We start from the raw sequence: 27288 nt of genomic DNA, 5'->3' as shown, positions 1-27288 counted from the left end.
TGACCGTTGTCAGGGCCAGGCTCCGGTGGGGATCTGTCCTGAACCTGTGCTACAGTAACCTTTTCTYCACTGGGCACAGGAACCGGGTGACACACTACTACTCTCTGTAATGTCCCTATCACTGTTTGTCTTGGTAAGGTAATGTCATGTTTGGTAGTATTCACTACWGCAATGTCAACTTTTCGAGATGGCCGTTTTGATGTTTTCACGACCTGACTTTGTAGGTCCAGGCCCCAGATCACTCTCACGTCCGGTTCAAATAACASCATTTCATCATTGAAGGGAGCCCCTCTTGGGATACAGGGATGGATCCATTTTGTTGGTCCACCTGGAATGACAACGTCACGTCTGCCTGCTGTAAGCAAGCATTCCTCCGTGTACTCTGAGTGCTGAAGCAGATTGAGTAGAGTCTTTGCCTTTCCCTGTCCTAGCTTAAGTGCATTTCTAAGTATCTTTACTGTATACATCAGCTCTGAGGGCTCCTTGTTACTTTTTGTTTGAACTATTTCTTCAATTACATTAAACCCAATGATTGGTTTCTCCAGTCTTTCATTTGTGACTAATATCGGAACCCTCAACTGTTTTCCTGCAATGACCTCAGCTTTGGAATCAAGCAAACTAAAGCAAATGTCCATCCAACCCAGAAAGGGAATTTCAGTGCCATTGGCTGCCCTTAGATCCAGTTTCTTTGTATTGCCCATCATTTCTGCCAGTGGTCTAATTTGTGTGCGTGGCAAATTAYGTTTTCTCCATTCCTCACTTATGATGGATACCTGAGCCCCTGTGTCCCATAGTGCTAGAGTCTTTACACACTCCATATAACACCACACGTGACATTTTTTACCAATGAGCTGTGCTATATTACAATGTCCTGTGGTGGCTGGGGTAGTTGGGCACCCACTCTCTCCTGTATGTCATGGGACAAAGGGGAGTTGTTTTTTTTTTGTTTTTTTTTTTTTGTGTTTTTTTTATCTGGTCAGTTCTTGCATGTAGGTTGGTGCTGTTTCCAATGATTCGCTGTTGGCACACTTGGAACAATAGGCAGGCCTTTATGACATCTAATGAACACAACTTCAACTCTGAGATCTCTCTACCTTTGCACTGCAGCCACTGCAAACATGGATGGAACTTAGATGTTCTGAGATCACTCCCGTGCATGGTTTGTTGACCCCAGGAGGTTTTTCCCAGATTGGATGGTGCGTTGCCCCCTTGATCCTACATACCTACTCCCATGGTATCACTGCCACATATGGTAAGCAATGATGGCAAGTATGTTGACCAGTTCTTAACAACTTTTTGCATTTTCTTTTTCTTCTTCTGTTTGGTTGGCTTGGATGTTTCTGTTGGAGCGATGGTTCCTAACATGAAAACCGTCACCCCGGCCCTGTCACCCTGAGGGCCCCTTGCTACGTACTATGAGGCAACCTGGAACGGGTCAGTTCTTTGATATTGCTTTCACATTGTCGCATCAAATTTTAAAACTCAGGAGAGATTATATTATTTCATGTTTTCGGACTGTGGTCTGTGAGGGCTCCTGCACTGTGCAAATTCCTCTGCAACTATCATCACCTCGTTATCCTCACTCTTATACTGCGTTCACTAGTGTGGTGGACATCGAGTTATGATTAATAGACATACCGTGATTCGGGAAATCCTGGCCTTTTGCATGCGTTCCCTTTCATTGCCCTGGCAATTGCACTTTTTTCTCAAGCAACAAGTTCCATCACTGGTGTTAATATTCTGGAGATGCACTCTCATCTCTGCCCTGACATCATCAATTTGTGTTAATCCTGTAACAATGGCCTGCCAGGCATTGGACTCTTGACTAACTCTGTCCATAAAATTTCAAGTCCTGATTGGGCACGAGCTGAGGCGAATAACACTCTGTTCTCAGGAGCAAAGACATCGCACTGGAATCCAAGGCAGCAACTCTTCCGGCTCTTGTAATACAGCTTCAGTAGCATCCTTCTCTGCATAAATTTGTCCTCAAGATTTGCCTTAGGCTGTTGCAGAGTGTTCATGTCTGTTTTTCCTCCACGATAACTCCTTCATTCTTAAGCCCTGGGCTACACAGCTCTGATTACTGCTTCTATGATTTCTAATTCATGGTACCCTTTTCTCCATCCATTTTCAATCTGATGTTCTAGGCTGCTGAAGCTGAGCTTGTCTTTTTTGATTCTGATCTCCGATATGTCCATGAATTTTCAAGTCTTTATAACTGGACATACTCACTCCATTCTCTCTCTGTGGCGGGTGCCTTTCTGGARCTGAGACCACTTCTCTGCTGGGCTGAGGAGCCCCTCCCTCTTYTCCCATCTCTCCGCTGGGTTCGCTGTCCACTTGCCTCGTTGGCGCCGACTGGCTGGGAATTGTAGGCAGACTTTTCACAGTATCCTCAGAGTCCGATATTCCTTTGATTTCGTCTTTCAGTTGAAGCAGCCAAGACACTCCCTCATCCTCTGATTCCATTAAATCCTCCTTCTCACAGTAATCTTCCATCAATTTGTGCCGCAAAGCTTGATGGCTCTTTCCTTTTACTTCAGAGTCATCTACACCTCCTATTCCACAACGTACACACAAGTGTCGTAAATTGTCCTCAGTTAAAGTCCATAAACTCTGTTCGATTTCATCCAACAACGTTTCCCTCTCGACTCATATTGTCCTACTCACGTGGCAACAACGACAATGCAGGCAATGGCAAGATAGCTACACTCCGTTAGGTGGTTAGCCTGCTAACGTTAGCTAGCTAGCTACTCTCCCAATGTCTCTCACTCSTTGTCCGTTCCAGGAATATGGGCCGGTGCTCACATGAAAATAAATCTCAGCGGCGCCTCCAAATTTGTTACCCTTCCAATGAGCTTATCATATAAACTACAACGCCAAAGTACGGTTTACATCACTTTTAATCATGTAAGCACAGGTAACAGCCATTTACAGTCTTTCTTTAGTTTTTCATTCTTACTCTTCCCAATTCACTTAAACTATATATTTTTATTTCCCATGGGCTTCACCAGAGCACCCCCTAGTGGCTGGAATACAACTGTATTAAGTCCCTTACACAAGCGCAACATTCATAGACTTGTTTCTGGAAAGGTGGATTTTTAGAAGTAGAAGCTTGAATTGTTTGGGCACAGACCTGGATAGTATGACAGAACTCTGCAGGCTCTCTGCCCCCTTTGGCAGTTATATCTTGTTGGAAAATGTTATAGTTAGGGATGGAAATTTCAGGATTTTTGGTGGCCTTCCTAAGCCAGGATTCAGACACGGCTAGGACATCTGGGTTGGCAGAGTGTGCTAAAGCAGTGAGTAAAACAAACTTAGGGAGGAGGCTTCTAATGTTAACATGCATGAAACCAAGGCTTTTACGGTTACAGAAGTCAACAAATGAGAGCGCCTGGGGAATGGGAGTGGAGAAAGGCGCTGCAGGGCCWGGATTAACCTCTACATCACCAGAGGAACAGAGGAGGAGTACGATAAGGGTACGCTAGGCTATAAGAACTGGTTGTCKAGTGCGTTCGGAACAGAGAGTTAAAGGAGCAGGTTTCTGGGCACGGAAGAATAGATTCAAGGCATAATGTACAGACAAGGGTATGGTAGGATATGAACACAGTGGAGATAAACCTAGGCATTGAGTGACGATGAGAGAGGTTTTGTCTCTAGAGACATCATTTAGACCAGGTGAGGTCACTGCATGTGTGGGAGGTGAAACAAAATGGCTAGCTAAGGCATATTGAGCAGGGCTGGAGGCTCTACAGTGAAATAAGACAATAATCACTAACCAAAACAGCAATGGACAAGACATATTGACATTAGGGAGAGGCATGCGAAGCCGAGTGATCATAGGGACCAGTGGGAAGCTAGGCGAGCTGGAGACACGGCGATTCATACAGCTAGCGAGCCGGGGATAGCAGAAGGGCCTTAGGGGGACTTCGCAACGGAAGAAGTCTGTTGTAGCCCCCTCGGGCGGTTACGTGTTGGATCAGCAGGGCTCCGTGTAGGCAGTAAAAGGGTCCAGGCCAATTGGCAAAATAGGTATTGTAGCCCAAGAAATTGGCTGATGGTCCTCTTCAGCTAACGGTCCGATATGCTCTAGACAGCTAGCGGGCCGCGGCTAGCAGGCTAGCGGATGGGCYTTCAGGGGACATCGCGACGGAGGAGCCTGTTGAAACCCCTYGGGCGGATTATATCGGTAGACCAGTCGTGATGGAATCGGCGGGGCTCCGTGTTGGCAGTAAAAGGGGTCCAGGCCAACTGGCAAAATATGTATTGTAGCCCAAGGAGTGGTTGATGGACCTCTTCAGCTAGCCAGGAGATGGGCCTCGCACAAGGCTTGTTMCAGGCTCACTGGTGCTTGCTTCGGGACAGAGACATTAGCCAGGGGGTAGCCACTCAGATAGCAGCTAGCTGYGATGATCCAGGTGAAAAGGTTCAGAGCTTGTGGTAGGAAACCAGAGATGTGGAGAAAAAGCAGTCCGGTATGCTCTGGGTTGAATCACGCTGTGCAGACTGGCAGGAGTTGACTGGGCAGAGGTTCGCTGATGATATAGCAGATCCATGCCACATTGGGTGAGGCGGGTTGCAGGAGAGTATGTTGAAACTGAGGTTAACCTTTCTAGGACACACGTTCCGCTAGCGGAACCCTCCCCAACATTCCGCTGAAAAGGCAGCGCGGGAAATTCAAAAAWWTTTTTTWGAAATATTTAACTTTCACACATWAACAACTCCAATACAGCAAATGAAAGATAAACATCTTGTTAATCTACCCATCGTGTCCGATTTTTAAAAATGTTTTAAAGCGAAAACACAACATATATTTGTTAGATCACCACCAAATCCAAAAAACACACAGCCATTTTTCCCAGCCAAAGATAGAGTCACAAAAGCAGAAAAAAATAAAATTAATCACTAACCTTTGATAACTTCATCAGATGACACTCAAAGGACATCATGTTACACAATACATTTATGTTTTGTTCGATAATGGGATATTTATATCAACAAATCTCGGTTTACATTGGCGCCATGTTCAGAAATGCCTCCAAAATATCCGGAGTAATTACAGAGAGCCACGTCAAATAACAGAAATACTCATCATTTTGTCTACAGAGTAATGGAACGCATGGCGATATCATGAGTAATGCGCGTAACGAGGAACTAGCATTCTGCCAGACCACTGACTCAAATAGCTGCCATCCGGCCCCAGATCACACTAGAGGCTTCATTTCACGTTCTACTGACTGTTGAATCTAGTGGAAGGCGTAGGAAGTGAACAGATCAGATCCATATCTTACTGGGATGTGAATAGACAATGAGTTTAACATCAACCAGACCCAGAGAATTTCCACTTCCTGTTTGGAAGTTTGCCTGCCATATGAGTTCTGTTATACTCACAGACATAATTCAAACAGTTTTAGAAACTTCAGAGTGTTTTCTATCCAATAGTACTAATATGCATATATTAGCATCTGGGACAGAGTAGGAGGCAGTTCACTATGGGCACGAAATTCATCCAAAAGTGAAAATGCTGCCCCCTATCCCTAAAAAGTTAAAAATATAAGAAATATATACGAAGGAGAAAAAAGTAGATACACGGGACACAACAAGACAAAGACAAAGACCTCTGATCTGCTACGCCATCTTGGAAGTGAAGCTGAGGCATGGGAGCCTATCGATCCCGCTGAGGTATGGAAACCCCTCGAGCCAGCTAAGGCAGGAGAACCCGTCGAGTCCGCCGAGGCATGGGAATCCGACAAACCTGCTGTGGCCTCCCAGGTAGCTCCGGTTCTGACACCCGGACCTGACATCACCTCCAACACAATTTWAAAAAAATAAACACTCCCTGATGCTTCCCCTTGGCGAGGCGTCATTCTGTAATGAGTTGGGATGCAAGTTCAGGGTGTGAGTGTTTTTATAAAATAAACGSAACATAATACTAAACAAGAAACACGAACAACGCACAGACATGAAACTGAAACAGAAACAATGACCCCTGGGGAAGGAACCAAAGGGAGTGACATATAAAGGGCAGGTAATCCTAGGAGGTGAAGAAGTCCAGGTGAGTGTCATTATGCGCTGATTCGTGTAACGATGGTGACAGGTGTGCGCCATAACGAGCAGCCTGGTGACCTAGAGGCCGGAGAGGGAGCACACGTGACTATTCCCTTATCCAAATGGATTACTCATTTACATATGTCACGCTGTATAATGATAGGAGACAAGCGTAGGAATGCATAATAGGGTTTTTTATTTTCTCCACCCAAACAAAAGTGTGAGGTGTAAACCTCTAAATAATACACGGGACGAGACCCGTTAAACAAGTGCACAATAACACGTAGCATGGAAGCCAATACAACACACAGGTACTCACAAGACCAACGGACATGGTAACAATAACCGACAAGGACAATGGGGAAAAGAGTTTTGGCAAGTCGGTTAGGACATCTACTTTGTGCATGACACAAGTCATTTTTAAAACAATTGTTTACAGACAGATTATTTCACTTATTATTCACTGTATCACAATTCCAGTGGGTCAGAGGTTTACATACACTAAGTTGACTGTGCCTTTAAACAGCTTGGAAAATTCCAGAAAATGAAGTCATAGCTTTAGAAGCTTCTGATAGGCTATTTTACATCATTTGACTCAATTGGAGGTGTACCTGTGGATGTATTTTAAGCCCTACCTTCAAACTCAGTGCATCTTTTCTTGACATCATGGGAAAATCAAAAGAAATCAGCCAAGACCTCAGAAAAGAATTGTAGACTTCCACAAGTCTGGTTCATCCTTGGGAGCAATTTCCAAATGCCTGAAGGTACCACGTTCATCTGTACAAACAATAGTATGCAAGTATAAACACCATGGGACCACGCAGCCGTCTCAGGAAGGAGACGCGTTCTGTCTCCTAGAGATGAAAGTACTTTGGTGCAAAAAGTGCAAATCAATCCCAGAACAACAGCAAAGGACCTTGTGAAGATGCTGGAGGAAACAGGTACAAATGTATATAAATCCACAGTAAAACAAGTCCTATATCGACATAACCTGAAAGACCGCTCAGCAAGGAGGAAGCCACTGCTCCAAAACTGCCGTAAAAAAGACAGACTACGGTTTGCAACTGCACATGGGGACAAAGATCATACTTTTTGGAGAAATGTCCTCTGGTCTGATGAAACAAAAATAGAACTGTTTGGCCATAATGACCATCGTTATGTTTGGAGGAAAAAGGGGTGAGGCTTGCAGGAGGGACTGGTGCACTTCACAAAATAGATGTCATCATGAGGGAGGAAAATTATGTGGATATATTGAAGCAACATCTCAAGACATCAGTTAGGAAGTTAAAGCTTGGTCGCAAATGGGTCTTCCAAATGGACAATGACCCCAAGCATACTTCCAAAGTTGTGGCAAAATGGCTTGGACAAAAAGTCAAGGTATTGGAGTGGCCATCACAAAGCCCTGACCTCAATCCTATAGACAATTTGTGGGCAGAACTGAAAAAGCGTGTGCGAGCAAGGAGTCCTACAAACCTGACTCAGTTACACCAGCTCTGTCAGGAGGAATGGGCCAAAAATTACCCAACTTATTGTGGGAAGCTTGTGGAAGGCTACCCAAAACGTTTGACCCAAGTTAAACAATTTAAAGGCAATGCTCCCAAATACTAATTGAGTGTATGTAAACTTCTGACCCGCTGGGAATGTGATGAAATAAATAAAAGCTGAAAGAAATCATTCTCTCTACTATTATTCTGAYATTTCACATTCTTAAAATAAAGTGGTGATCCTAACTGACCTAAGACAGGGAATTTCTACTAAGATTAAATGTCAGGAATTGTGAAAAACGGAATKTATTTGTCTAAGGTGTATGTAAACTTTCGACTTCAACTGTATATACACATAATAATCCTGGGGAATGGGAACCAGGTGTACATAATGAGACAAGACAGTCTGGGGTTTGTGGTAATGTATCCAGTTTAGTGATGCCTAGAAGGCCGGTGACGTAGACCTCCGGAGCTGGTGAACGGAACATGGAATGAGCAGCAGTACTGGGGGGATCCGTGTCAGTACCTCCCTGATTCGGGACGACACCGGCCTCGGGGACGACCACAGGGACGCAGTGCGGGTCGGTTAGTGCGCCAATGGTGAAAATCCCTGGTCAGGGAAGTGTCCCGGATGTCCATCGCAGGAACCCAGCACCGCTCCTCTGGGCCGTACCCCTCCCAGTCGATGAGGTACTGGACACCCCRCCCAACGCCTCGAATCCAGGACTTCACGGACTGAGTATGCCAGACCTCCCTCGATGTCCAGAGGAGGAGTCGGGACATCACTGGGTCGAGCCTCAGCAAGGGGACCAGGCACCACTGGCCTGAGGAGAGACACATGAAAAGTCGGGTTAATGCGGTAATCAGCAGGGAGTTGGAAACGGTACATTACCACGTTAACCCTCCTCGGGGCTTTAAACGGCCCCACAAACCGTGGGCTCAGCTTCCAGCAGGGCAGGTGGAGTGTGGAGAGCCAGACCCGGTCGCCTGGAGAGAAGACAGGCGCCTCACTGCGGTGGTGGTCGGCCTGTTCCTTGTGCCAACATCCACCGCAGGGGACTCGGTCTGGCTCGGATGCCAAGGTGCCAGGACCGGCTGATACTCCAACATGCACTGGAAAGGAGTGAGGTTAGTGGAGGAGTGGCTGAGGGAATTCTGCGCATACTCAGCCCAAGGTAGAAAATCCGCCCATTCCCCTGGCCGGTCCTGACAGTAACACCTCAGGAACCTGCCCACTTCCTGATTGACCCTCTCCACCTGCCCATTAGCTTGAGGATGGTACCCGGAGGTGAGACTGACCGTGACCCCCAGGCGTTCCATGAACGCTTTCCATTCGCATGAGGTGAACTGAGGCCCACAGTCTGACACAATGTCCTCCAGGGTCCTGTAGTGCCGGAAGACGTAAAAAGAGAGCCTCTGCGGTTTGCATGGCCGACAGGAGCCCAGGCAGAGGAAAGAGGCGACAAGCTTTGGAAAACCGGTCCACAACGACAAGAATGTTGGTGTTCCCCTGGTAGGGGGGAAGGTCAGTGACAAAGTCCACTGAGAGGTGAGACCAGGGTCATTGTGGAACCGGCAGGGGAAGGAGCTTTCCATAAGGGAGGTGTCTGAGTGTCTTTGACTGGGCACAGATGGAGCAGGAAGAGACATAAACCCGGGTGTCCCTAGCCAAGGTGGGCCACCAGTACTTCTCGGTCAGGCAGGTGATGGTATGGCTTATCCCAGGATGGCCCGACACAAACGCTGTGTGCACCCAGTTAAGGAGGCGGTCCTGCACACCCGTGGACGCATAGGCGCAGTTCTCTGGGCACTGTGCAGGTGCGGGTTTCGTGCGCAGGGCCTGCCGTATGTCRGCATCCACGTCCCACACCACTGGCGCGATAATGCGGGACAGAGGGATGATGGGGTTCTCCCCTCCCTCTCTCTCCTCTGCGTCATAGAGGCAAGACAGGGTGTCCGCCTTCACACTCTTCGAGCCTGGCCTATAAGAAAGYGWGAATTGGAACCTGGCGAAGAATAGAGCCCACCTGGCCTTTCTTGGGTTTAGCCTCTTCGCTGCCCTGATGTACTCCAGGTTGCGGTGGTCCGTCCACACCAGGAAAGGGTGTTTGGACCGCTGCAGCCAGTGCCTCCACGCCTTCAGAGCCTTCTTGACCGCCAAGAGTTCCCGGTCCCCTACGTCATAGTTCCTCTGGGCGAGGCTCAGCTGCTTGGAGTAGAAGGAGCAGAGCCGCAGCTGTGGAGGGGTTCCGGTGTGCTGGGACAGCACTGCACAGACTCCTACTTCGGAGGCATCCACCTCGACAATGAAGGGAAGTGAGGGGTCAGGATGTGCCAGCATGGGAGCAGTGGTGAAGTGTGCCTTCAGTGTCTCAAACACCCTCTCCGCCTCCACTGTCCAACAAAGCCACTGGGGACCTCCTCTCAGCAGGGAGGTAAGAGGTGCGACCACTGTGCTGAAGCCCCGGATGAACCTCTGGAAATAGTTGGCAAACCCCAGGAATCGCTGGACTGCTTTCACGGAGTTGGGGATGGACCATGACCTGACTGCGCTGATGCGTTGCTCCTCCATCTCCACTCCCTCCGTGGATATGAGGTAGCCCAGAAAGGACACGGGCTGCTGGAAAAACAAACACTTCTCTTGTTTAACATATAGATCGTGCTCCAACAGTCTTCCCATCAAAGACCTGACTAACGAGACATGCTGGGCGCGATCAGGAGAATAGACCAAAATGTTGTCGATATAAACCACTACGYCACGTCCCAGCATGTCATGAAACACTTCATTAATAAAGGCCTGGAAGACTGAAGGAGCATTAGACAGGCCAAAAGGCATTACGAGATACTCGTAATTGCCCGTGGTCGTGGAAAAGGCCATTTTCCATTCGTCGCCTGCAMAAATGCGCACCAGATTGTAGGCGCTCCTCAAGTCCAGTTTCGTGAAGTACTGCGCCCCGTGCATTTGTTCGATGATGGTTGTGATGAGGGGTAAAGGATAGCTGAACTTAACGTTGGCTTTATTCAGAATTCGATAATCAATGCAGGGGCGCAGTCCCCCATCTTTCTTTTTAACAAAAAKAAGCTTGAGGATGCTGGTGACGCAGAGGGGCGGATAAAACCCTGCTGTAGACTCTCCTGTACGTAGGTCTCCATGGCCTCGGTCTCCGCATAGGAGAGGGGAGAGACGTGCTCTCGGGAGGGCTGCGTCAGACAGCAGGTCAATGGCACAGTCCCAGGGGYGATGAGGAGGCAGGTGTGTAGCCTGGGTCTTAGAGAAAACCCGGTGCAGATCCTGGTATTCCTCTGGTAACTCCACTTGAGGGGCGTGGTCCGGACTTTCCACCGTAGTGGTGTTGACAGACACTGCGAGACACCTCACCTGACACTCCTGCGACCAACCCAGTAGTCTCCTCTTGGCCCTCCACAGGATGATCAAACACCGAACAGAAGAGGAGGGTGAAGCGCTCGTAGGACTCGACCTCGGGTCCRCCCGTTTCCCAGACCCGCGGCACCCCAGTCCAGGGCCGGTCCGGTCAGTGCCGAGATTACGGTGGCAACCCTGTCTCTCCCAGAGACAGCCTCGGCGTAGCGAGCGAGGTACAGGTCGCATTGCAGAATGAATCCCATGCATCTCGCTGGTGTGCCGTCAAAGCGCTAGCGAATAGCAGGTGAATAGCATGCTATTCTCATGCTTAAGGTCAAGGTCAAAATACGCATTGAGAGAAAAGTGCAATAAAAGGGTATTCCATTTACCTGCACTAAACTCAGGTTGAAATCGGGCCCTTATTGAATATGGGAGAGAAAGTGGTAACTGTAATGTTGATATTGATGAGGTTCTACAGAACCCTGGTTTAAAGACCTTTTACTCTTATTATTATAAATCCTGATGCCTACCAACTGGGCACACCACATCATTTCATCGTGGAAAGTTGGGTAATATTTGGTTGAGACGTTGATCAATGAGATTACAACCTATATTCACTCAGTCAAAAAGACAGCCAGAAGTTGGTGCAACTGATCAATGCCGTTCGAGATTCTGCGTAGATTATGACAGCAATTGTGAAAATCTCCACTGACCTGCAACAACCTATGCATGCTATCTTGAACATGCATGCTTAATAGGATTACATAAGAAGAAATGTATAGTTACATTAACATCAATGTGGCCATGGATGTGTTACTCATTTTAAGATTGAATGTTACAATAGTTTGTAAGATAGCCTTAAAAAAATGATCTAGCACTTTTGTATACGTTTTAGCTAGTAGTTATGAAAGTAGCGCTCACGAGCCAAAAGTGGTCCCTTAAAATTGCGTACTACATCACATCACACATGAGGTATTACTCCAACAGTGCAGTAATACCTAACCATACAAAACAATAAACACAAATCCACCAATATTTAAGGAATTTAGAAATATCAGAACGAGCAATGTCAGAGTCCGGAATATAAATATATACAGTACCAGTCAAAAGTTTGGACACTGTCACGTTCCTGACCTTATTTCCTTTGTTTAGCCTTGTTTAGTTGGTCAGGATGTGAGCTGGGTGGGCATTCTATGTTATATGTTTCTATGTTGGTTTCATTGTATTAGCCTGATATGGTTCTCAATCAGGGGCAGGTGTTTTACGTTTCCTCTGATTGAGAACCATATTAAGGTAGTCTGTTCTCACTGTTTGTTTGTGGGTGATTGTAGCTGTGTCTGTGTTTGTACGCCACATGGTACTGTTTCGTTCGTTCCTTTTCGTGCGTTCATGTTTTATATGTTCTCAAGTTCAGGTCTGTTCACGTCATTTTGTTATTTTGTATTTTGTTTAAGTGTTCTTCATTACGTCGCTTAAAGAAATAAAATATGGATACATACCACGCTGCATATTGGTCCGATCCTTGCTCCTCCTCAGACGAGGAGGAAGACGAACGTTACAGACACACCTTGTAACATCTGCTTCCAACTCACACTCTCAAACACATAGATCCCCTGAACGCAGCTCACTCTCCAGATCCCAATCACCTGAATTCTGATCACCTGTTCACACACCCRTATGTCATTTACACACACTATTTAGTTCAGTTCTTTGCACCCCATAATTGTGAGGTATTGTTTGTTTTGATACACGTTCTATTCAGAGCTCTGTTTATTTCCATATTAGTCCTCCTGTGTATCGTAGTTTTTGGCCATCCTCACTAACGACGCCTTTTTGCCYATTCCCTGCCTGTACTTTTGCCTATCAGATTTCCTGTCATCAACCTCTTGCCTGTTATTAACCTTTTCCCTGCCTGTACTRTTACCTTTTTGGAGTCCCTGTGTATGACCTTCTGCCTGCCCCTGGACCCAGCTACCTGCCTCCTCCTGTGGTCCTTTACTAATAAACACCTGCTGCGCCCTGCGCTTGAAACCAGCACTCTGTCTCCCATCGTACTCATTACACACCTACTCATTTGAGGGTTTTTCTTTATTTTTTACTATTTTCTACATTGTATAATGATAGTGAAGACATCAAAACTATGAAATAACACATATGGAATAATGTAGTAACCAAAATAAAGTGTTAAATCAAAATATATTTTAGATTCTTCAATGTAGCCAACCTTTGCCTTCATGACAGCTTTGCACACTCTTGGCATATTTATAAAAATTAGAAACCTGAAATATCACATTTACATAAGTATTCAGACCCTTTACTCAGTACTTTGGCAGAGATTACAGCCTTGAGTCTTCTTGGGTATGACGCTACAAGCTTGCCACACCTGTATTTGGGAGTTTCTCCCATTCTTCTCTGCAGATCCTCTCAAGCTTTGTCAGGTTGGATGGGGAGCGTTGATGCACAGCTATTTTTCAGGTCTCTCCAGAGATGTTAGATCGGGTTCAAGTCCGGGCTCTGGCCGGGCCACTCAAGGACATTCAGAGACTTGTCCCGAAGCCACTCCTGTGTTGCCTTGGCTGTGTGCTTAGGGTCGCTGTGCTGTTGAAAGGTGAACCTTCTCCCCAGTCTGAGGTCTGAGCGCTCCTGGAGCAGTTTTCTCAAGGATCTCTCTGTACTTTGCTCCATTCATCCTCGGATGAGGAGAAGGAGTAGGGATTGGACCAAAACGCGCGGTAGATGAATACATGAATGAATTATTTAAAGACAAGACGAACACGAAAAAACACTTTGAAAAATTACAAAACAACAAAACGACGTAGACAGACCTGAACTGAGAACTTAACATATAAACACGAAGAACAGGAACAGACTAACCAAACGAACGAACACGAAACAGTCCCGTGTGGTGCCACAACACAGGAACAATCACCCACAAACAAACAGTGAGAACAGCCTACCTTAATATGGTTCTCAATCAGAGGGAAACGTCAAACACCTGCCCCTAATTGAGAACCATATCAGGCAACACATTTAACCCAACATAGAAACACATAACATAGAATGCCCACCCCAACTCACGCCCTGACCAACTAAAACACATACAAAAACAAGGAAAACAGGTCAGGAACGTGACAGAACCCCCCCCCTTAAGGTGCGAACTCCGGGCGCACCACCTAAAGTCTAGGGGAGGGTCTGGGTGGGCATCTGTCCACGGTGGCGGCTCCGGCTCCGGACGTGGTCCCCACCCCACCATAGTCAACCCCGCTTCCGTAGCCTCTCCAAATGGCCACCCTCCAAATTAACCCACTGGATTAAGGGGCAGACGGACTGAGAGGGCAACACCGGAATGAGGCAGTCCGGACTGAGGGGCAGCTCCGGACTGAGGGGCAGCTCCGGACTGAGGGCAGCTCCGGACTGAGGGGCAGCTCCGGACTGAGGGGCAGCTCATGGCTGGCTGACGGCTCTGGCTGCTCATGGCTGGCTGACGGCTCTGGCTGCTCATGGCTGGCTGACGGTCTGGCTGCTCATGGCTGGCTGACGGCTCTGGCTGCTCATGGCTGGCTGGCGGCTCTGCGTGCTCATGGCTGGCTGGCGGCTCATGGCTGGCTGGCGGCTCATGGCTGCTCATGGCTGGCTGGCGGTTCTGGCTGCTCATGGCTGGCTGGCGGCTCTGGCTGCTCATGGCTGGCGGAAGGCTCTGGCTGCTCATGGCTGGCGAAGGCTCTGGCTGCTCCTGTCTGCGGAAGGCTCTGGCTGCCTCCTGTCTGGTGGAAGGCTCTAGCGGCTCCTGTCTGGCGGACGGCTCTAGCGGCTCCTGTCTGGCGGACGGCTCTAGCGGCTCCTGTCTGGCGGACGGCTCTAGCGGCTCCTGTCTGGAAGACGGCTCTGAAGGCTCAGGACAGACGGGCGGCTTTGAAGGCTCAGTACAGACGGGCGGCTTTGCAGGCCTCAGTACAGACGGGCGGCTTTTGAAGGCTCAGTACAGACGGGCGGCTTTGAAGGCTCAGACAGACGGGCAGTTCAGGCGGCGCTTGGCAGACGGACAGCTCAGACGCGCTGGGCAGACGGGCAGTTCAGGCGCCGCTGGGCAGACGGCAGACTCTGGCCGGCTGAGGCGCACTGTAGGCCTGGTGCGTGGTGCGGAACTGGAGGTACCGGGCTAAGGACACGCACCTTCAGGCTAGTGCGGGGAGCAGCAACAGACGCACAGGACTCTGGGGGAGACGCACAGGAGGCTTGGTGCGTGGTACCGGAACTGGAGGTACTGGGCTGGAGACACGCACCACAGGGCTAGTGCGTGGAGGAGGAACAGGGCTCTGGAGACGCACAGGAGGCTTGGTGCGTGGTGCCGGAACTGGTGGTACCGGGCTGAAGACACGCACCATAGGGCTAGTGTGTGGAGGAGGAACAGGGCTCTGGAGAAGCACAGGAAGCCTGGTGCGTGGTGTAAGCACTGGTTGGTACTGGGCTGGGCGGGGAGGTTGGCGCCGGATATTACGGACCATGCAGGCGTACTGGCTCCCTTGAGCACTGAGCCTGCCCAACCTTACCTGGTTGTATGCTCCCCGTAGCCCGACCAGTGCGGGGAGGTGGAATAACCCGCACTGGGCTATGTAGGCGAACGCGGGACACCATGCGTTAAGGCTGGTGCCATGTATGCCGGCCCGAGGAGACGCACTGGAGGCCAGATGCGTTGGGCCGACTTCATGACATCCGGCTCAATACTCAATCTAGCCCTGCCAGTGCGGGGAGGGTGAATAACCCGCACCGGGCTATGCACACGTACAGGAGACACCGTGCGCTCTACCGCATAACACGGTGTCTGTCCGTACTCTCGCTCTCCACGGTAAGATCGGGAAGTTGGCGCAGGTCTCCTACCTGACTTCGCCACACTACCCTTTAGCCCCCCCCAAACATTTTTGGCTTGACTAACAGGCTTCCTACCACGTCGTCGTGCTGCCTCCATTCGCCGTATCCCTCCTCACACTGCGCCAGAGAATCCCAGGCGGGCTCCGGCACTCTCCTTGGGTCGATCGCCCACCTGTCGATCTCCTCCCACGTAGTGTAGCCCAGATCCTTCTCCTGCTTCCGGGCTAGCTCCTGAAAACGCCGCCTCTCTGCTTTCGCTGCCTCCAGCTCAGCTTTGGGGCGGCGATATTCTCCTGGTGTGCCCATGGACCTTTACCGTCCAATATTTCCTCCCATGTCCAGAAATCCTGCGATCGCTGTTGCTTTCTCCCACGCCGCTTGGTCCTTGGTTGGTGGGTGATTCTGTAACGGCTGTCTAATTCCTCCTCCTCGGATGAGGAGAAGGAGTAGGGATCGGACCAAAACGCAGCGGTAGATGAATACATGAATGAATTTATTTAAAGACCAAGGACGAACACGAAAAAACACTTTGAAAAATTACAAAACAACAAAACGACGTAGACAGACCTGAACTTGAGAACTTACAATATAACACGAAGAACAGGAACAGACTAACCAAACGAACGAACACGAAACAGTCCCGTGTGGTGCCACAGACACAGGAACAATCACCCACAAACAAACAGTGAGAACAGCCTACCTTAATATGGTTCTCAATCAGAGGAAACGTCAAACACCTGCCCCTAATTGAGAACCATATCAGGCAACACATTTAACCCAACATAGAAACACATAACATAGAATGCCCACCCCAACTCACGCCCTGACCAACTAAACACATACAAAAACAAGGAAAACAGGTCAGGAACGTGACAGGGTGTGAATTCTTTCCAAAGTAACTGCATCTACCTCAAGTACCTCGTACCCCTGCACATTGATCTGGTACTGGTACTCCCTGTATGTAGCTTAATTCTTGTGTATTTGATATTGCTTGTGTTACTCTTGTTCATTTATTATAATATTTTTTTTWACTCGTTTGGAAGGCCTCGTAAGCAAGAATTTCACTGTAACGTCTACACCCGTTGTATTCGGGATGTGACAAATAACATTTGATTTGTTTGTTGTTGTGTGTGTTTGCGCCATACGCACCACACATACAGAAARGCCGGGCTAGATATCTTTGAACTGGTGAGTTATGGAGTTAATGCTCTCCCAGCCATTCCATGGATCCATGTGCTCTCTCTTAATTGTTTACTAGGCAATCATGTCCCGTATTACCCACAGCTGATTGTGCTTATGTACAATTAACCTTATTTTAAATACTGTTCGCACACCCATAAAACCCAAGTGTTTTTAAGACTAGCTCATTATCTCATCGACCCACTGTCATTCTCCCTGCTTTAACCGGTGGGTTTCACTGCCTGCTAACTCCAGAGAGGGTTAACAGAACAGAGTGGGGCTGTGAGGGAGAATAACCTCTTGCGCCAGCTAGGGCGTGACAGCTGACGAGCTGGCTTAGGCACCCCCTTCCATCGGTGGCGGCCCCCGGACCCGACGTCACCACCAACCGGAACGCCAGCACTCCCCGATGCTTCGTATGATGGCTTCAGCATTCTGTAATGACCGACGATGGAGATGAGAAGCAGGTACGGGGAGTCAACATTTATTCAGGAACAGACTGGGAACAAAACAGGAACAGCGTCAGCACACGGGTAAACAACGACAAACAACAATTAATGATGAAGCGGGGAACAGAGAAGGGAACCAGACAGATATAGGGGAGGTAATGACAGAGGTGATTGAGTCCAGGTGAGTCCAATAATCACTGATGCTAGTGACAGGGAAGGCAGATGTGGGTAATGATGGTGGCAGGAGAGTGTAATTCTGGGGAGCCTGGCACCATCAAGCACCAGGGAAGGGGAGCAGGAGCAGGCGTGACATCTCTACTCCAAATAACTTGTTCCATCTCATCCCACAGATACTCAATTGGATTGAGATCTGGTGTCTGGGCAGGCCACTGCAGTAAGCTGAATTCACTGTCATGTTCGTGGAACCATTCCTTGACAATCCTAGCCTTGTAGTATGGGGCATTATCCTGCTGAAAAAAATCAATTTGCAGATGGATACACTGCTGCCATAGAAGAGATGCACCTGATTGGCAATGATACTCAGATATCCTGTGGCATTCAAACGTTGCTCCACTTTTATCAAGTGGCCCAATGTGTGCCATGAAAACACACCCCACACCGTCACTCCGCCAGCCTGCAATGTTGACACGCGGCAAGATGGATACATGTACTCATAGGGTCTTCTCCATACCCTAGTCCTCCCATCAGCGTGAAACAGCAGGAACCGGGATTCATCAGACCAGGCAATGTTTTTCCAATTCTCCAGTGTCCAGAGTTTTTTCGTTCCTTAGCCCACTGCAACCCCAGTTTCTTGTGGAACTCTGTAAGGTTGTCGTCTGCCATACCCAATTCGTTTCATGGTACGACGAGTTGTGCATTATTTTATGGGTCTTTGGGCACCAATGTTGAACTAGACTGTCAGTTGACTAACTGTAACCCGTCTGTTGCTCTGCACAATTCGTGTCAGCCTCCTTTGTTGTCATTCATCAATAACCCATTTTCAACCACTGGCCTGCCATTGGCTGGATGTCCTTTGGGTGGTGGATCATTCTTGATACACTCAGGAAACTGTTGAGTGTGAAAAACCCAGCAGCGTTGCAGTTCTTGACACACTCAAACTGGTGTGCCTGGCACCTACTACCATACCCCATTCAAAGGTACTTAAATATTTTGTCTTKCCCATTCACCCTCTCAATGACACACATACACAATCCATGTCTCAATTGTCTCAAGGCTTAAAAATCCTTCTTTAACCTGTCTCCTCCCCTTCATCTACACTGATTGAAGTGGATTTAACAGGTGACATCAATAAGGGATCATAGCTTTCACCTGGATTCACCTGGTCAGTCTATGTCATGGAAAGAGCAGGTGTTCCTAGTGTTTTGTACACTCACTGTATGTACTACCAGCAAAGGTTATTTTAACCTGTATAGATAGAGACATTTTCCTGATATGATTGAGGTTGATGTTTCCTTTCTTCCAGGCTGAAGGAAGCACAGGAGAACATCAAAAAGATCACAGCTGAGAAGAGGGTGGAAACSAAGAAGRTCAATGCCAACAGTCTGGTAAGAACTGGACTTCCTTCAACCACCCTCAAATATGTTGATGGATAACGTTGTTGCTATTACCTTGGCTACAGACGCAGTCAATCATGGTGGATCATATCATATAACACATTGCTATAAAGATCAGCTCTCCCTTTTTTTCCCTCTGTCAACAGAAAGAGAGACTGCGTCAGAAAGAAGCCAGCGTGTCCTCCAGCTGAAGAGGATGATCAATGAAGAACAGAGTGGAGAGAGAGGAAGTGGAGAGAGAGGAAGTGGAGAGAGAGGAAGTGGAGAGAGGAGATGATCACTTCTTCCCTTCACCACCTGCCTCTTACCCAACATCATACCTCACATAGCCCTCCGTGCCCCCACACTGTGGACCTCTCTACTACGGCCCATTCTACCGTCCTTACTGACTGGACCATATCCACTACTCTCTTCCAACTCAGCCTCTTCCCCAGATGAGAGGCACCTTTTGTGGGCTTCTATCACTGTGTATCCCTAGGACCACCATCCAGACCAACATGTACACCATGGGAAAGAGGAAACTGAATGCCACCCTGCAGCAGATATGCAGGCTGCTAAGTCTACACAGAGGCTGACTAAACCACTGACATGATGAGACTCACAGGGGATAAAGGTCAACCTCATTCATCCAGACTGGTGTGACTATTGAATGGCCAGCCTGTAGAGCCTGCTCTGAGGCATGCTGGGGTTCAGGACAATGAGCACTCCAGCTGACATATCTACATTGATGACCACTGACCTCTAGGCTTCCTAGGCCTGCTGGAGCTGAGGACCTGCATACATTCCTCACTCTGGGTTTCAGGACAGCATCACACATCGTGAGGACATATAGTCCTATGTACTGTAGCCAGGTTATGCAACAACTACAGACGAGGCCTCATTGTTGCTGAKCTATGTTAACAAATATGGCGATCTTCACTCAGTGAAATTATTACGATTATGTAAGACATTCAGGAGTTGTTATTCTAACAATGATTTAGAATATGAAAGCAGTATACAATACTTTAATGTAAAGAATAGCTTTTCATCTGCTGTGGCCCATCCATGTTTGAAGTGTGTCTTGTAAATGTATTTCAATTGGTGTTTGTTTTCAAATGAGCAGGGACAGAAACGTTTGACCTGATGTTGTCTTATGAAGAGAATCGGTAGTCTTTATTGGACKGAGWGTCCTGTTGAATTCATAGCGATGTGGGTCCTGGTCAAATGGTAGAAACAGGATGTCGTACCAGTGTTGACTTTCTCACTGTACCAGACTGACCCCTTCTGGGTGATAGCCAGAGAATGCAGCAACGCCTTGCTCTCAACCACTGAGTCAGACGTCACGCTCTGAGATGAACAAGCAACCTTGCTATACGCTATGCTGAGGAAAGCAACAGGTCATCTGATTGTGGCTGCCCTGACACATTTTTGAAGTGTATATGATAGAATAGTTAGTTGTTCCCAATTAATTTTGTTTATGACATATGTATGTCACAATCCTATGCACTTTCCTGCTTGCATCAGCTGTATTTAGTAGCTACATCCTTCTGTTATTGTCAGAATGGTACTTAATCAAATGTACTGAACTTTCTAGCACTTCAACTTGAACTCCTATGCAATTCTATGGTTTCCGTGCTATGATAACATTTGTGAATTAACAMGTTGTGATAAATTGCATCATCCATGTATTTTTTGGAGAGAACTATAGTATATTTATTTAACAACAAAAAATGTCTTTGAACTCTGGAAGATTTCAACTTTGTCTTGGAAAATTATAGACAGGGGTTTAACCTTTATTTATATATTAAAATGAAAAATGTATGCCAAAACATTATTTTTTTCTTTGCGGTTGTATTTTTGTATATTATTTTGATTCCTGCCTTAGCTTGAGGAGGATGCATGAATGGCTCAGTAGTCAGGTGAAAGAAGTGTTTAGTTTCATATGGATGTGACCTACWGGGCCTTCGGAAAGTATTCAGACCCCTTGACCTTGACCTTTTCCTTTTTTTTTCTTTAAGTTACAGCCTTATTCTAAAATTGATTAAATTGGTTTTTTTCTTCATCAATCTACACACAGTACCCCATAATGACAAAGCAAAACAGTTCTTTAGACATTTTTGCCAATTTATTAAAAAACAAAAAACTGAAAATCACATTTACATAAGTATTCAGACCCTTTACTCACAACTTTGTTGAAGCACCTTTGGCAGCAATTACAGCCTCAAGTCTTCTTGGGTCTGACGGTACAAGCTTGGCACACCTGTATTTGGGGAATTTCTCCCATTYTTCTCTGCAGATCCTCTCAAGCTCTGTCAGGTTGGATAAGGAGCGCTCTGGAGCAGGTTTTCATCAAGGATTTCTCTGTACTTTGCTCTGTTCATCTTTGCCTCGATCCTGACTAGTCTCCCAGTCCCTGCCATTGAAAAACACCCCCACAGCATGCTGCTGCCACTACCATGCTTCACTGGTGGTGCCAGGTTTCCTCCAGACGTGACGCTTGGCATTCAGGCAAAAGAGATAAATCTTGGTTTCATCAGGCCAGATAATCTTGTTTCTAATGGTCTGAGAGTCTTTAGGTGACTTTTGGCAAACTCCAAGCGGGCTGTCATGTGCCTTTTACTGAGGAGTGGCTTCYGTCTGGCCACTCTACCATAAAGGCCTGATTGGTGGAGTGCTGCAGAGATGGTTGTTTTTCTTGAAGGTTCTCCCATCTCCACAGAGGAACTCTAGAGCTCTGTCAGAGTGACCATCGTGTTCTTGGTCACCTCCCTGACCAAGGCTCTTCTCCCCAATCAAGGCTCTTCTCCCCGATGGCTCAGTATGGCTGGGCGGCCAGCTCTAGGAAGAGTCTTGGTGGTTCCAAACTTCTTCCATTGGCTTGGTTTTTGCTTTGACATGTACTGCCAACTGTGGGACCATATATAGACAGGTGTGTGCCTTTCCAAATCATGTCCAATCAATTGAATTTACCACAGGTGGACTCCAATCAAGTTGTATAAACAGCTCAAGGATGATCAATGGAAACAGGATGCACCWGAGCTCAATTTCAAGTCTCAKAGCAAAGGKTCTTCACACTAAAAAATTTGAAATACCCGTTTTCGCTTTGTCATTATGGGGTATTGTGTGTAGATTGCTGAGGATTTTTTRTATTTTTAAATCTATTTTAGAATAAGGTTGTAACTAACAAAATGTGGAAAARGTCAAGGGGTCTGAATACTTTCTGAAGGCACTGTATATATGGAGCCTCATCATTTACCACAAATGGTCTTGTTTCATACCCTACCTGAACTGCTATAGAGAGTATAATTTGGCTATATATATATATTGCCTTTTGTTTCATTTAAATCAAGACAATGTTTACTTTGTTTAAAAATAGAAACAATTACTCATATCAAGCCATGTGTAGGCCTATATTTTACCCCTGCCAGAACCTATTAAGTGTCAAAATAGCACCTTTGTTTCATAATCTTTGAATGTGCCATTATTTTTTGTATGAAGACATTTCATAATCTTTAAATTGCATTTTATGTTTACTTTATGTTTACTTTATGTTTACTTTATGTTTACTAGTTTTTCAGAACCAAATTAGTAGGCAAAATGTTCAATTTTGATAAAGGCCTATATGTATAACATGTATATGTTGATTCATTTCGTGAGAGGCCTACTCTATGTGCCCACGTGTTTTAGGTGTTTTATCGTTAAAAATGAATTTCCGCGAGGTCAAAGTAATAGATTGCAAACAATTCAGTCACAAAAGTCGTAACTGGAGTCTACAGATGAGGAATCCTGGCTCGCATGGAAACGGATGTTTAACCCTCCTTGTCTGTTGTTTCTCTACTTTCAGCACTCCCYAATAACATTCAGGCTCAGTAATGATGCAGTAGCCAAATAAAGGTGAAAATGACCATAGCCTAATTGTTTCATTGATTTGTGCGCAATAATTTATTAATTTGCACCTATATATCTCACAATGCACATTGTCATTCTAAATTAATCATTTGAAAATGTCAGAAAGCACGATAATAATGAGAGAAAGTGCACCTAAGTTAAATCGATAGAAATGGATAGAAACACGCAACTTCTCTGTACATGACTTGTAGCCTATTACACTTGGCTACATGTGCCAATGGTGGCGCAAACTTGATTATGTCAGCACTACATTCGGTACAATGAATGCAAGGGTAAATCGAAGCAGAGCGACGCAACTGACAAAACAACTCTGAAGTMCCAAATGCGTAAGAGGCTTAAACAACTCGACAATAAATAATTGAGAAAGAAAACTTTGATCGGTGTTACATTTTTTAAGAAGGCTATTGATTGGTTGATGTATCTATTTTTAGAGAGTCATGTAAGCCTGCACCATCTGAACAAGAAACCGTAAGGGAGCAATGGTTTTACAAATGCTTTAGCCCTGTTTAGCATCAGATTGTCCCCACAAAAACATGGGCCTTTGACAGATTTGGGAGCCAGGGGAGATCCTATTGTAAACTTCGATAACATCGTTTGAAGGGGTTATTGAAACGGTTGTTGAGTCTAACATGTAATCGCGTTACTTGTGGTCTTTTCTCATAAATGATCTTCGTTTTACGACGAAATGTATCCAAGGGTCTAAGGAACTTATAAAAGTACCAACAAGAGGTTGGCTCCAAGCAAGAAGAAAATAACCCATCACTAGAGAATATGTTTTTATTTGGTGTTTAGGGTTAAACCTGATACATAAAATGCTCTGCATGAAATCGGAGTGTTTGCAGTTTGGGTGTGGGTTAATTAACGATCCATTTCACATCGGTGGTGTCAGCCCTGCACCCTGACGCTGAAATGTTCAGACATKAACAATGTAAGCAAAAAGCGAACAGGTTCAGTGACCACTGCATCAATGTCAATATCTGTTTATTTTGTGGATCAGTTGCTCTGATAAAATTATCAAACTGGTTGCATATACAATTCGTGTATGAATAACATTTTATAACTAAAAGAAAAGCAAGTATGTAGGCCTACATCGAACATTTTCATTTCCATGTCCAACTAATACAGATATTTCGTTTGTTTAGATTTATAGCATCGAACATATTAGTTCTAGCCTACTTTACAAAAACTCTCCGTTCTCCACTATAACACTGAACATTGGAGTCAAATAAATCAGTGGAGCATTTTTGCCACATTAAATAGTCGTTACTTKTTTTCAAATTCCACATAGTGGAAACTATCTATTCGTCAACCATTAATTATATAAACGCATTGTCTGTCCTATTTCCCCCCATTGAAATTGKTTTTGATAGCCTATTGCTGTCTCTGTTCAAAATAGTGTAAAAACATTGTGTGAAAAGGTTCCGCAGTCCTTTTTGAGGAGGTTGGAAAAGCCGTGCGCTTGTTTACAAAATCAGCAGTTTGTTGTGTTCATTCCATGTCATTATACCATGCAACGTTGCTTGCCACAGGCTGCTATTGCAATTTGAGCTATTGCAATTTGATTAATAGGCAATTATGCGCATAAATTGACATGGTACAGCAGTCCTTGTTTACAAAAGAATATGCCCAAGTATATCTACAGAAGCCTATAACATGCTGAACATGTCTGTCTGATCTTACGTTCCTTGCAGATTGAACATTTTCTCATATTTGGAATAGGGAAAAATGCTCCCAGACATACGGTGATTATCCTTCATGTGAACAATCCAATAATTGTTTGATGAGGAGACTAATTGGCCGCATCCCAGTCAATCACAGGGCTAGTCCAAGTCTATGGAGATGCAGCGGCACTGCTTTACGCGCTGGATGCGCTTCTTCTTGGTGGACGGCTGCTGGTCCGGACAGTTCAAAGTGAAAGTCATGGTAGTAAATCGTTTAGGCTTGCAGAACGAACAAGACTGGAAGGCTCCCTCTTCCCTGCGGACATGTCTGGGGATGTAAAAAGAATTACACTGTCCGTAGCAGAACCTGTTAATGATAGTGCGGCTGATGCAGCCCTCCTCGTGGATGGTCTGTTTGAGTGGCTGGGTCTTGCACCAGTCGCGTTTCAGATAGCGGCGCTCCGTGACATGCAACGCTTCTTGGCTGGACTCCAGCACCTCCTCAGCCGGTGCAGCAGAGCTCTTTTCCCGTCGTCGGGAACCAGAGCCCGCCTGCGGTGCCTGTGGTTGCTGCTCCGATTCGTTTGGGTTGTTTTTGTCAGGATGAGGGATGGCGCCTTGGGAGCCCCTGTTCCTTTTGGAAGCCACTGTATATGAGAGCAGCCCCAGGATTAAAACCATGCCACAGAGGATATACGCCGATCTGGCCATCCTTGAGGGGAAAGATAAGTGAAGGTTGAATTATCATCCACAGCCTAATCTCGGTTACTAAAATYTCGGGTAATTTGGTCAGCTGGTTAACACGTAGATATCTATACACGAGAGGTTATCCATAGCCTATCATTTCAACGCTGATGTTGAAATTACGTMATTTACGATTTAAGAGRAATAGAAACATTATACATTGSCTATTGATTTTGTATCGTGTTTTATATTGACAATATAGTCCACATGACCTAATTCAATAGTAAAATCAGAACGAAGATATATCAGAATGCAAATGAATATTTCATGGATATTGCGGTGGCGAAGTTAATGGGCGCTAGCCATTGCGTAAAACAGAATACAGAAAAACAATAACCTTTATGCATGAGAAGAATCATTCAATTTCACATGCATATTTACAATAGGCTACAATAATCACTGGGACATGTAGTCTAACTACAGAATAGGTATACATACAAGCAGAGTTTACGCATAAAGACCCCCTGCGATATGATGATAAGGAATCTAATTCGATAACATGCCCAAGTTTTACGCACGTACTTTCTCAGATGTTAAGCGTTAAACTTCACTAACCTGTCAAAAGCTCAAAGTAGCTGCAAATGAAATTATCTGTGGTGGGTGTTCTTTATGAAGTGTCCCGAGGCAAGAGGCAGCTAATGGTGGAGACTGTAGTACTGCTCTGGGGGCTCGCGCTGTTGGTAGTCTGGAGTCGCTAAGGATTCCATAGAAAGAGACTGAGGTTTTAATACAAATTGCAGCAGCGCCTGACTGTCTCCTTTTTAAATGTCTGTCAGCTGAGATGTGCACAACAGATCCTTCCACATTATTGGCTAAGCACGATGCAAGGAAATCAAAACTATCCGCCCCCTCAACACTTCCTCGAACCCACTTTAAGAATACCATGGGGGAGGGCGAGTAGGATAATTTTGGCACGAATTTCATGGARACCATGCAGACTTCAGTRCTATACTGGGCACACATTTGGGAATGTTATGCATGTCATAAATATAAAGCAGGTATAGCCTATTTGGTTCAACTGCATGTTAATTGTTTTATCTCTAATTGTCTATAGGCTAGTTTAACAGAGAGGGGGAGAGGGGCGAGGGGCCAGTAATGGTTTATTTTACAGTCTGCTTTTTACATTATATAAAATGCATGCTAATGATCTTTACATAATGGTCCCGGATAATTACGTTTGTGAATGCCAATTGAAACAGTGYCAAGTGACAGGACTGTATAAGAAACTGTTACCACAAATAACAATGCATGTGGCCGAACGGAATTACAAGTTACCATTTTTTGGTTCAATTTATAATGGCAATATAGGCTATTTGTGTGACGTTGCCTACAAATGTAAATGGTAGATTTAATCAAATCATTACGTTTAATATCATAGGCATAGTTCCACAACATGTAGGGCCTAATTGTATTTTAATTACGTTTTCAATAGAATGCATTTATTTATTGAATTATTTAGAATTTCCCTAATGCCTAGGTATTATTATAGGCTATGTTTTTGATTGTGTTATTTATTCTGAAATTACAATTTTAGTGAGCTGTTTTCGATTTGTAGAATAACATTTTTTTAAAGTATTTTTTTACTTGGATGCATTACTTCACCAAAGATACAAATTGTTAGAAATTAGACCTACTAATATTTACGATTGGGAAACGAATAAGCCATATTAAATTAAGAGAAAATATGTTCTGGACCAAGTCTTTATATCACCTGTCGCGCCAAATTGAGTAGGCTAATAACGATTTATTTCAATTAGACTTATGTTTAACAGAAAATAAAGTGGTCCAATTTTCTCATTAAAAAAATAAATAAAATAAAGAGTTCTTAGTTAGTGCGTAATTGGTTGGAAACTGTTATGGACACATTTGTGCCGGGATGAAATGTTGAGAAATTAGCATGACGTTTGAGAATATATTTAGGGTAACAGCCAAAAACACTTTTGTTATTTAGAAATTAAAACATAAGCCCCTCAAGACAAGTCCAATTCCATTCTTGACATTTCCGCCTGGGCTCCTCTGTCTCACTTC

At 45.7% G+C, this 27288-nt stretch overlaps 2 protein-coding genes across 3 annotated transcripts in view; one reads left to right on the top strand and one right to left on the bottom strand.

Annotated features, from left to right (window-relative positions):
* LOC111963247 (formin-like) overlaps positions 1-22868 on the top strand; it is a 182731-nt gene extending 159863 nt beyond the window's left edge. For both annotated transcript variants that reach the window (XM_023986557.2, XM_070443352.1), the window contains 2 exons: positions 18877-18958; positions 19114-22868. In XM_023986557.2, coding sequence (XP_023842325.1) covers positions 18877-18958; positions 19114-19158 — 127 coding nt within the window. In that variant the 3' untranslated portion in view covers positions 19159-22868. The remainder of the gene's footprint in view (positions 1-18876; positions 18959-19113) is intronic.
* A 746-nt stretch (positions 22869-23614) lies between these two features.
* LOC111963246 (gremlin-1-like) lies at positions 23615-26003 on the bottom strand. Its single transcript, XM_023986556.2, has 2 exons — positions 25816-26003; positions 23615-25228 (listed from the first exon to the last, which is right to left on the bottom strand). The coding sequence occupies exon 2, from the start codon at positions 25225-25227 to the stop codon at positions 24676-24678; it is 552 nt and encodes a 183-aa protein (XP_023842324.1). The 5' UTR covers position 25228; positions 25816-26003; the 3' UTR covers positions 23615-24675.
* Positions 26004-27288: the final 1285 nt, after the last annotated feature.

The sequence above is a fragment of the Salvelinus sp. IW2-2015 genome, linkage group LG4q.2, assembly GCF_002910315.2.
Source record: "Salvelinus sp. IW2-2015 linkage group LG4q.2, ASM291031v2, whole genome shotgun sequence".
Taxonomy (NCBI): Eukaryota; Metazoa; Chordata; class Actinopteri; order Salmoniformes; family Salmonidae; genus Salvelinus; species Salvelinus sp. IW2-2015.
This window is presented reverse-complemented; position numbering and strand designations above follow the sequence as displayed.

Excerpts from the sequence above, each read along its gene's own strand:
- LOC111963246 (XM_023986556.2), bottom strand. The coding sequence starts at position 25,227 with ATGGCCAGATCGGCGTATATCCTCTGTGGCATGGTTTTAATCCTGGGG.